The sequence below is a fragment of the Lepus europaeus genome, chromosome 2 (genome assembly GCF_033115175.1).
Source record: "Lepus europaeus isolate LE1 chromosome 2, mLepTim1.pri, whole genome shotgun sequence".
In the NCBI taxonomy this organism is placed as follows: Eukaryota; Metazoa; Chordata; class Mammalia; order Lagomorpha; family Leporidae; genus Lepus; species Lepus europaeus.
Window position 1 is genome coordinate 151,121,783 of NC_084828.1, and position 11,569 is coordinate 151,133,351.

General features: G+C 52.7%; 1 protein-coding gene across 1 annotated transcript in view; it reads right to left on the reverse strand.

Annotated features, from left to right (window-relative positions):
• The window catches only part of COLQ (collagen like tail subunit of asymmetric acetylcholinesterase), a 62,277-nt gene extending 54,333 nt beyond the window's left edge, over nucleotides 1-7,944 (reverse strand). The window contains exon 1 of the mRNA XM_062179100.1: nucleotides 7,801-7,944. Within this exon, the coding sequence (XP_062035084.1) occupies nucleotides 7,801-7,906 (106 nt within the window). The 5' untranslated portion in view covers nucleotides 7,907-7,944. The remainder of the gene's footprint in view (nucleotides 1-7,800) is intronic.
• Between the last annotated feature and the right edge of the window lie 3,625 nt (nucleotides 7,945-11,569).

Consider the following 11,569-nt stretch of genomic DNA (forward strand, 5'->3'; position numbering starts at 1 on the left):
CCCAAGAGTGACTCAGAGGTATGCTGGAGCAACAGTTCTCAAAGTGCGGCCCAGCAGCAACACCTGGAGCGCGTTCACAATGCAGATTCTTAGGCCCTGCCCCAGAGGTACTGAATCAGAACCTCCTGGGAGCCGGAGCCAGGGCCCAGCAGTCTGCATTTTAGCAGGCCCTGGAGGGGGCGACTGTAGTTCATCAGAATTACCTGGAGGGGGCGTCTGACGCCGGCTGGGATTCCTTAGAATCAGCTGGAGAACCCTGAGCAGCCCACCCTGGAGACTGCGGTTTCCCCGACCTTGGGCTTCTGTGAAGCGCCCCGCGTGATGCGGCCAGGGCTGGAACCAGGGCTGCTGTTGGAGGCGCGCCAGCCTAGAACCTTGGCCTTCCCACTGAGCGGGGCAGGGCTCTGGCGTTCGGGAGAAACCCCAGCGGCTGCTGAAGAAGGTGACAGCAGAGGCCACACTGGCACCAAGTGACCTGGCCAGAGCGCGCTGCACAGGTCGTGTCCTAAGCAGGCGGCTCAGGTGCAAGGCATGAGGGCGTGGTGCGCATGCGCGGGCTAGGGCTGCGGCACCTGCAACGTTGGGCTCCTACAAGGGGGGGGGGGGGGGGCTGGGTCCTACTTTTTAAGACACTTGTTTGTTTAAAGACACATTGAAATCCTTTTTTTTTTTTTTAAATGTGAAGTCACTCACGTTTTAAATGTTTAGCAATGGAGGCAATCTTAAAAATCACCCCCACAAAAGGCTAACCATGAAGCCGGGACATGGTTATTGGGCAGCCAATTCCAAAACTCCCTCTGTGCTCCCCGTGTCTCTCACTAGCTCTGGGCCGCTTTCGGCAGTGAGGCCGAAACTCGGGGAGAGTGGGGGTTTTGGTGTCATTGCCTTCGGCTGCACCCCAGTTCCAGACACAGTGGGCTCTCCTTGGCTGTTGAGTTACTGGATTTTCACAGCAGTCTGTGAGAGGGACCATCACGCCCATTTCACAAGTGATTCTTGTAACCAGAAGAGTCAGGATTCAAACCCAGGACCCTTCGCAATAGGAGTTGCTGGGAGGAGCAGCTGGGAGAGTGGCTTGGGGGCTCACTGGTACCGCTCATCAGAGCAATGTGGGCAGAACTTATGACTTAAAAGAAGACAGGGCCAGTGTAGCAGGTGTCTGATCCAAGGCAGCAGGGCTCTGTGCCTTCGGAGCTGCATGTTGTTTTCAATGTGGATTTGAAGAAAGGCTCGCGTGCGGTGAATGGTGAGGTGCGTTTGGTCCCAGGGTATCCAAAGGGAGAGCTCCCATCTCTCAGCCCACATCTCTCTGTGTGTCTGGGCTGAAGATGAGCCTACTGATTTATGCAGAGGCTTGGGGTGGGGTGCGGTGGGGAGCCTGGGATCCCTAGAGAACCCTCTAATTTAAGAGTCTTCTCTAATTTTATTATCGAGAGGAAATACAAGGAGCTAAATTGGAGGAGACGGCTGGCAAGTGCATTACAGGACAGTAAACAATAGCTGGCCAGCACTGCCCGTAACCCAGGGGCAAGAGCACGGATGGTTCCCAAGTGGACGCCTGGCTGGCTTCCAGACAGGGGCACAAAAGGCTGGACGCTGGGCCCTGCAGACCACAAAACACCTGCCCTGGGTCACGTCCCAGCAACAGCAGAAGGTGCTGGTGCCTGACCGCAGTCACACTCTTGCACAGCATCTCGCCCGCGGGGCTGGATTTGAGTCTTCTCACCATCTGGTCTCTGAGACCTGGACCCCGAGGTCACCTCACGAGCCCCTGCCTACCTGGGAAATCCCATATTGGAAGTTGGTTGGTTTGCATTGTCTGAAGGGAATGTTTGTGAAATGATTCCTGGCTCCAGACAGGTCTCCACTCCAAAATATGCTGCCTGGAACGCGTTGTTTACTTTAGAGCTTAAATCCATCAAAATGCAAATCCATCAAAGGAGACAGAAGTCAATATCCTGGAAAGTCATGTACACTTTAGTATAAAGTAATATTCAATAAGCTTTTGGTAGAGCTCTGGGCATTGATGTCCTGGGAATGGAGAATTAAGAGTCCAGAGGAGAGTTTCCAGAAGGCAGAAATGTAGCCTGCAGGGCCTATTTATTTATTTATTTATTTATTTTTAAAGCAATGACACAGAGAGAAATCTTCTATCCACTGGTTGACTCCCCAGACAGCCTAGGTTGGGCCAGGCCAAAGCCAGGAGGCCAGAACTCCATCCGGGTCTCCCATGTGGGTGGCAGGAACCCAACCACTTGAGCCTCCTAAGATGCACATTAGCAGGAAGCTGGATTGGAAGCAGAGACAGGTCTCAAACCCACAGACTCCAGCAGGGGGTGCAGGCATCCCAAGTGGCCATTTAACTGCAGCACCAAATGCCTACCCTACCTGCCTGCCCTTAAAAACCAATATACCTGTTTATCCAGAGACACGAGCAGGTTTGGTCTATGCTGGTAAAAGCTCAGCTCTCCAGCTCTCCCAGCTATGCAACCTTGGTAAGGTCTCTTAACCTCACTGAAAAGTGGGAAGGATGCCACATCCATCCCGGGGTGCTGTGAAAATCACATAAATTGAACCTGTAGAAGACTTGCCCCTCTCTCAATATTATCGCCCTTGGGTCTGTGTGCCTCCACATTCTAGAATTAGAACAGCTACAGAGCAACACTGGGATTTGCTTGGATGGATACTGGAGCTGAGCCAATCCACAGATCATACGTGAGCCCACCGAGGGCCAGCTAAGCCCATGCTAGGTCAGCTGACCCTTGCTTGGCCCACGAACAGGAGAACTGCAATAATAACTGACTTGTTTCAAGCCACTGAGCATTAGGGAGGTTTATTATCCAGTAAAGGTGAAGACAAGATCCCAAACTCACTTGTAACAATTGCCTTCTTCAATAGAAATCACCCTAAGCCGTATCTGACACTCTCCTCCCCTGTGAAGCAAATGAAAGCGAACGCAGGTCTTTCTTCACTGGGCCTTGCAAGTTCACCCCGATGAAGACCAGCCACGTGCGACAGGCCACTGATGCTCTCGGGGACTGCATGCAGAACAGGCATTCCAGACTATTCTTTTTGAAATCTCAGATCCATTCCCTAGTGCTCCATCGTTTTTCTTGCAATCCATGCTATCCGCTGTCTTCTGTGTTGTCTTGGTGTCTGAAGCAGCCGTGTCTCCCTCTCCAATCTACAGGAACTTTGGACACTCTGGAAAGGTATCCCAAGTCAGAGATAATAGGCATAGAGAAGGACCAGAGGTGGTTTTCTGTGCATCAAATGCGTGTGTGCTCTTGTTGAGACTTCAGGCCCAGCCTCTCATGCTTTTTGCTCCCTTGCTGGTTCTCCTCTGGGACCCGGCAGTGGAGGCTCCATGTAATGAGCCTCTTATCCAAAGAGCTGGTCATTCTTGGAAGGGCTGGCTCCATGGAGGGAGAGCACCTGCTGGCAGGCCTGTAAAAGCCCTGCCTCCATCCCGGCTGTCTCTGAGGCATTTAGCATAGGTTGCCCGTGTTCCAGTGCAGGGACCCCAGATGCCACATCCTTCTTGTCTCTAAGTCCCCAACGTACTCATCATAGTACCAAGCAAGCATTCAGCAGGGCTCACTGAGGGATGGGATTAGAGTGAGAGAGTTTCCTGATGGCTGTGACTTCTGTGTATACACAGCTTGTCTTCCTAGAAGAGGAAGATTCAACAAGCTTCCCGAGGTTGGCGCGGTGGCCTGGCAGAGAAAGCCAACTCCTGCAGTGCCAGCATCCTATATGGGTGCCAGTTCTAGTCCCGGCTGCTCCACTTCCAATCCAGCTCTCTGCTATGGCCTGGGAAAGCAGTGGAAAATGGCCCAAGTCCTTGGGCTCCTGCACCTGCGTGGGAGACCTGGAAGAAGCTCCTGGCTCCTGGCTTTGCATCAGCCCAGCTCTGGCCAATGCAGCCATCTGGGGAGTGAACCAGCAGATAGAGGATCCCTCTCTCTTTCTATCTCTGGCCTCTGCCTCTCTGTAACTCTGCTTTCAAATAAATAAATAAATCTTTTAAAAAAGATTCAACAAGCTTCTGAATATGGACTCTTTCAGCCCAGATTGTAGAGAATATTTTCAAAGGAGTAGAGTTCCATTTCAAGGGGCAGCTGAAGGAACAGTTCCCTTGCAGGGTCTAAGTTCTCAACAGAGCTGCCATGAGGCCGTGGTGACTGACCCAGGGGGACAGAGCCGAGCAACCGTCCAGGAGGAGCTGAACTGCTGCCACCTTCATGAGTCCCCTGGGCCTACCCTGCTGTTCCCCCAAGGTCTGAAGACCCCATCTGCAGCCAGAAGATCCAGAGACAGCAATTCATCAAGTAGAGTCTGCGGATGTCAGGGCCGCTCCCCTCCATCCCCTCCACCCCGTGTGCCCCACAGGCTGACCCCTGGCTTCAACGGGTGGCATTGTCCGCAGGTGTCAAATGGGAGGAGAGACAGGTCAGAGTCTGCCTTCTCCACTTTCTCCCTGCTTTGGGTCCCTCCGTGACCAATGGGCCTGCTCGGCGGTCCGTCCTACAAGGGGCCCAGCCTCCCTGGCATTCAGTCCCCTGCTTCATCCTCTTGCCCTTTCCAAGCACAACAGCGTGGGAACAGCTGCCTGCAGCTGCCTGTCTCCAGGGGCCTCAGCCCCACCCACACTCTGAAAATGAGCCCTGTGTTCGGGTCTTCGGAACCCCCAACTTGCTTTTCCTTCCCTGGCGTTGCCCTGCCTGGCACAATGTGCAAAAAGCTTACCCTAAGACATGTCTAAGCTGTGCCAGGGTGCGCTCCAGGGCAAGCAGTTCGAAGACAGAGAGAGGATCTTCTCTTTCTAGCTTTCAGAACTCGTTAATCACTTTGATTCTATCTAAATACAGTAATACTAGGTTGGGTGTTTGAACAGTGGTTAAGGCACTGCTTGGGATGCCTGTATCCCATACTGGGGTGCCTGGGCTGGAGTCCCAGCTCTGCTTCCAATTCCAGCTTCCTGCTCAAGTGTACCATGGAAAGCAGCAGATGATGGCTCAAGCACTTGGGTCTCTACCACCCAGTGGGAGACCAGGATGGGTTCCAGGTCCCAGGCCCCTAGCTCTGGCCTTGCCTACTCTGTATCTATCTTTCTCTCTGTCTTTCAAATACAAAAAATTTTAAAGATTTATTTTGAAAGGCAAAGTTGTATATATATAAAACAGAGACAGAGAGAGGGGTCTTCCATTGGCTGGCCCACTCCCCAAATGGCTACAACAGCCAGGACTGGGCCAGGTCAAAGCCAGGAACCAGAAGCTTCTTCCAGGTCTCCAAGTGGCAGGGGCCCAAACACTGCTGCTTTCCCAGGAGCATTGGCAGGGAGCTGCATGGGAAGTGGTGCAGACAGGACTCCAACCAGCACCCATATGGGGTGCCAGTGCTGCAGGCAGAAGCTCAACCCACTATGCCACATAGCTGGCCCCTCAGATGAATTTTTTAAAGTTTAATAAAGTAATACAGGGACCGGCAACTGGCACAGTAGGTTAATCCTCCGCCTGCAGTGCCGGCCTCCCATGTGGGCTCCGGTTCTAGTCCCAGCCGCTCCTCTTCCAATCCAGCTCTCCATTGTGCCCTGGGAAAGCAGTAGAAGATGGCCCAAGTCCTTGGGCCCCTGCACCTGCGTGGGAGACCAGAAAGAAACTCCTGGCTCCTGGGTTCGGATCAACACAGTTCTCTGTTGCAGCCATTTGGGGAGTGAACTAACAGAAGAAAGACCTTTCTCTCTGTCTCTCACTCTCACTGTCTGTAACTCTACCTCTCTCAAATAAATAAATAAATATCTTTTTTTTTTAAATAAAGTAATACAAAATGAAGATAAGCCCCAACCTAGAGAGGAGCAAAGTTTCTATTCATTAATTCATTTACTGAGCTCCTATTAAGCCAGACACTTGTCTTTTTTTCCTTTTTCCTTTTTTTTTTTTTTTAAAGATTTATTTGTTTATTTGAAAGGCAGAGTTACAGAGAGGGAGAGGCAGAGAGAGAGAGAGAAAGTCTTCCACCCGTTGGTTCACTCCCCAGTTGGCCACAACAGTCAGAGCTGGGCCAGTCTGAAGCCAGGAACCAGGAGCCTCCTCCCGGCCTCTCATGCAGGTGCAGGGGCCCAAGCACCTGGGCCATCTTCTACTGCTTTTGCAGGCCACAGCAGGGAGCTGGATCGGAAGTGGAGCAGCCGAGACACAAACCGGCACTCATATGGGATGCCAGCACCACGGGTGGTGGCCTTACCCTCTATGCCACAGCGCCACCCATGCTGGCTTTTTGTTCAAGGCAGAGAGACAGAAACAGAGAGCTCTTTCATTCTCTGGTCCACTCTCCCAGTGCCTGCAACTGCCAGGGACTGGATCAGGCCAAAGCCAGGAGCCAGGAACTCAAAGCCACGGATTCCACTATGGGATGTGAGAGTCTAAGCAGCGTCTTAACCTCTGCGCCACACGCCTGCTCCTTGGCTTCGTTCAGACCCCAGGGGAAACAGAGTCCCTGCCCGCAGGGTGCTTACAATCTACTGCCGGCTGTCTCCCAGAAGGCACAGAGCCCACCAGAGGCAGGACTGCCACCAGAAACCCAAGTTTCCCGACTCCCTGAGCCTTCAGCAACTTCTCCAAGAAATCCATGACTCCAACAAGATTGAGAACAACTGCATTCATGACCCTGAATTCAAGCTTCCCCCTTGACAAGGAGAATGACGACCTGCCCGGGCCCCCAGGAATTGGAGGGGGCACCTGGCACACTCCCAGACTGGCGCAGCCACCCACCTTTCCGGCCTCTCCCCACTCCCATACACTCCGGCATCTTCCCTCCTTCAGCTCTCAGCACCTTTATAATTAGCACAGCGGCCAGCTCATGCCCTGGGGCCGGGGAACACAGAACTCCCCAGGGAGGAGCTGTTTTTTATGAATGGACGTTGTGGAGGACTGGATTTGGAGACAAGCCCTCACCGAGTGCCTGGGAACCATGTCCTAGATGAAACTCCTGCCTCTACAGGGGAGCGCCCCGAGAGTGGCTTAGGGGACAGTGAGGGGCAGCGGGCAGAGAAACCACGGGTCTGCCTGCCTGTCACATGCCCCCTCCCCCACTCCCCCTCCCCCAGACACTTGCACTTCTTCAGAAAGCTCTGAAGAGGCCGCACCAGCAACCCAGTGCAGCCCCTGCCCCTGGGTCCCACAAGACAGGGGCCAGGCTAGCCCACCAACCCCTTCCCATAGGTCCAGCCTGCACTCCGCCCTCTGCAACCGCTGCCCCCAACACACACACCTGCTTCTCCCTGCACCTCCAGATGCCTTGTGTGAGGCTGAGGGAAAGCTCTCCCCAGACAGCAAACACAGGAACCCCGGGGTCCCTTGGGTGGGTTGTCCCACCGGGGGTCACCACCCCAGCTCTGGCAGGGTCTGTGGACTCCACAATACCCACTTTGGGCCAAGCCACCTCGAAGGAGGAGGTCAGGTTTGTGTTTCTGGAATCCCCTGGGACTCGCATCTCTCTCCTTTGCAGGTCTCTTTAGCTCTCACAAATTTCCAACCAAAAGGCAATCTCGCGCGCGGTGAATGGGAAGACAGGAGAGGTAGCAGCAATTTCTAAAGGGCCCATGGCTTGTGGCTGCCGGGCAGGGGTCCATGGGAACAGAGCAGAAGGGGCTTTAGAGGTGAGCCGGGGGACAGGAAGCAGCCAGCCCACTCCCAGCCTCCCCCAGCCCCCACCGGGAGTAGAGCCCCAGAACTCTCAGGAGCCCTTCTGCCTGCCCAGGCCGACAGAGAAGACAAGAAGGTCGTGGTGATCACTGACCTGCTGAGATGGGGAGGACACTGCTGATGAGCGCCGGCTGGGACACGATGGAGCGCAGGAAAAGCTGGAGATAAATTCCCAGAGTCATTGGATTCAGGACCACCATGCTGGGAGCCGGCAATGCGCGGAGCCGCTCACCTCTGCTCTGGCTTCCTCACTGCTGCCTGCTCTCCCTCCCTCTCTCCCTCTCCCTCCCTCTCCCCCTCCCTCCCCCTTCCCCCCCCCCCCCTTTCCCCCTGCCTCTACCCAGAAAGAATGCCAACCATTTCCCATTAGACCTTCTCCCGTACTACACAGGGTTATATTTATCTCAAGCCCTGGATCAAATGCCCACATTAAAATTAAGCTGTCAGATTTTTCTTTTTCGGAGGCTGAGGTCAGTGCCCTTGGAGAGGGGAGGAAGAGGCAGCCCGGTCAGTGGGCTGCTGCTGGCAAGCGCTGGGGAGGGGTCCTGTTCCTGAGCCACACCCACCTGCTGGGAGCTCAGGGGTCCTGCGGTGCCTGGGACCCAGGTCCCGGTCTCAACCACAGTGTCCTGGTGTCCAGGAGGGAAGCCCCTCTCTTGTCAGCCGGTGACATTTCACCCACCGGGTGACAACCCTCACGTTGACCTGGATGCTTTTGCTTGCATTGTCCAGGGAGAGGAGGGAGGTCTCTCTGAAAGAGCGACTCTCTCCCTCCAGAAATGCCACACCAAGTCATGTCCATGAGAACAGTCAATGGACAGGAAGGAGACGGTTATGTAGCAAGCTAATCAAGGATTCCTCAACACGCTCACTGAAAAAGTGTATTGTAAAAAAAAAAAAAAAAATGATGCTTGGATTTCAAATTCTTTTCGTGCAAAAATAAACTCTTTTAATTCTGTTTTCCGCAGACTTTTGGAAACACCCTCCTATTTGTAGAAACCGCATCAGCGATGTGACCTTTGGCTAGACAAAATTCTTCAAGTAGAAATGATTGCATCCTCTCATTGATACCTCTCATGAGTCCACACGTCCTGCGACAGAGATGCTCAGATACTGCAATGATTAAACCAGCAACCCACAGAGTTGTTCATTCAGCCTTAACTCACACAACATACTCCCAGCACTTCATTGGAGTTGATTCAGAAATGGCCTGGAGGTTGCTGGAGGCTGGGGCAGGTGTCTCTGAGGACCAGCCCTGACCCTGAATGATGGTGGACCAGTTGGCCTCTCTGAGCCCCCGTCTTCTCATTCATAAATGAGACCACTTTCGAGGGTTGTTAGGAAGGTTGAATATGGGATGACTCACACATGAATTAGAAGTTGTCTGTGTTCCCACCCCCTACCCCCAGCATGCACGCCACTCTCCCATCCAGAAGGTGGCTCTGTCTCCCATGCTGCCGATCTGTGGCTTGCTCGGACCAATAGGACGTGGCCCAGGATGTTATGGCGTTTCTAGGCCTAGGTTTTAAGAGGCATGGCGGCTGCTGCTTCTGCTTTCCCTTGGGAACCATGCAAACGAGTCTGCACCATTGCGGAGGCCTTGGGGAATGGAAGCAGCCGCCCCAGTCTCACTGGCCACTTGAGATGATGGCAGGCACAGGGGGAGCAGTGGCAGACTCATGAGCAAATAACATGGCTCCCGTTTGAAGCCTGTAAGTTTTTGGTCATTAGGCAGCAACAGAGAACTGACACGGAGTTGCTTTTTTAATAAGCATGAATAATACACCCCGGGCCATGTTCAAAATACACAGGACGATTGAAGAGGGCTGCCCCCTTGAGCTGCTCTCCAAGTGTCTAACCCGGGGAGCTGTGGTGGTAGGCTGAACCCAGCCAGGACGTTCAAGCTTGCTTCTGTTCACTCCTGGAGCCCGCAGCCCCTACAGGGAGCTTTGGGTGGCTTGGAGAAGGTGCAATCTGCCCCAGAGGAAGAGTCACCGGGTGTCAAAATCTAAACTTGCACCACCCAGCTCGGATCCTTCCTCTGCAAAGCCCACCACTGCCCACGCACTTGGCACAAACTCTGTCAATATGTGCCACCTGTGACATCCGCTGCACCTGTTTTGGGATTGCTTCTAAACATCCCCGTGTTGCTATTTAGCCTGTGCTGACATCCCTGAAGACGGGGGGCGGGGGGAGTCCATAGCTCTTCGAATCTTCGAGGCCCTCAGGACAGCTCTTGGCACCTAGTAGCCCCTCAGTAATGCACAGTAATGGGTCAGATCACACCAGTGGAGTGGATTCGGAGAAAAGAACGCGAGAAAAGGGACATGACTCTGTTCCTCACATCTCGCTTCTTCCCAGCATCCCTTGGTACCTTCGCACACACTGTGCAGGCCTGAGCCTGGCTCCAGGGAAGGGCTTTGGTGAAGACAGTGAGAGAGGGAGGGAGAAGATGAGGTCATAAGGGCTGGGTTCCCGTGGCTTTGTAAAAAGAGAAAGTCCCATGGGACCAAGCTGGCTCTGTCTCCTTGCAGGCTTCCCTGTGCTGCCTTGGGACTCGGCATGGTCGTTGCCACCCGGTCTTGAACTTCCCAGCCATCAGAACCATGAGCTGAATGACCCTTTCTTAAACAATGTCAGTGAATTTCCATTTCCTCGTGTATTTTATAAGCCTGCTTCTTACGAGCTTACCCTAACTGAGCAAGGTAGAAATATGCATCTTTCTTCAAACCCTCCTGGAAGGGCTCTGTCTTTTTTCCAGCATCAAAACACAAAAACATTAGATTTGCCCAGAAGGAAACTATTTAAGGTCTGAGAAAGACTCACACCAATAAAGCCAACCAGAGTCAGAGCCTTCTCTCCCAGAGCTTGTATGGAGACGTGGACACTGGAGAACAATCCACTGGCCCCGTCCACTTACAATGCATGCATCACCTGACCCAGAAGTTCCACACACATACTCAGCCAACTAACCAGTGACTGGTTCAGGTGTGAGGACGCACGTGACTGCCTGACTGTGCACAGATGTGACGTTGGTGGACTAAATCATGGGACAGCCACTCGACGGAATGTTATACAGTCGTTAAAAAGAATAAGGTCATCTTTGTAAACAAATGGTTCTGGAGAAAATGGACTTCCACCTGCAGAGAAGAGGAAGAAGAGGAAGGAGAAGGAGAAGAGGAAGAGGAGGAGGAGGAGGAAGGGGAGGAGGAGGGAGAGAAAGAAGCAGCAGCAGCCTAATCACTCCCTTGATCCATATATAAAAATTAGTTCAAAATAGATCATAGACCTCAATGTAAGCGCTATGCTATTAAGTTTCTAGAACAAATAAGTAGAAAATCTTGGTGGTCTTGGGGTAGGCAGCAATTTTTTAAGTAAGATGCCAACAACATAAATCTTAAGCATATAAAGTTAAATTGGATTTCATAAAACATTTTTTAAACTTTCTTTTTATTTTATTTTTTAAAAAGATTTATTTATTTATTTTAAAGTCAGAGTTACACAGAGACAGAGAGAGAGAAAGAGAGAGAGAGGTCTTCCATCCAATGATTCATTCCCCAATTGGCTGCAATGGCCGGAGCTGCACCTATCCAAAGCCAGGAGCCAGGAGCTTCTTCCAGGTCTCCCACGCAGGTGCAGGGGCCCAAGGACTTGGGCCATTTTCCACTGCTTTCCCAGGCCATAGCAGAGAGCTGGATCGGAAGTGGAGCAGCTGGGACTAGAACTGGCGCCCATATGGGATGCCGGCACTGCAGGCCAGGGCGTTAACCCACTGCGCCACAGTGCCAGTCCCTAAACTTTCTTTTTAAAATATAGTTGCTAAATTGGAAAGTCAAACCAAAAACTAGGATAAAATGTTTGCA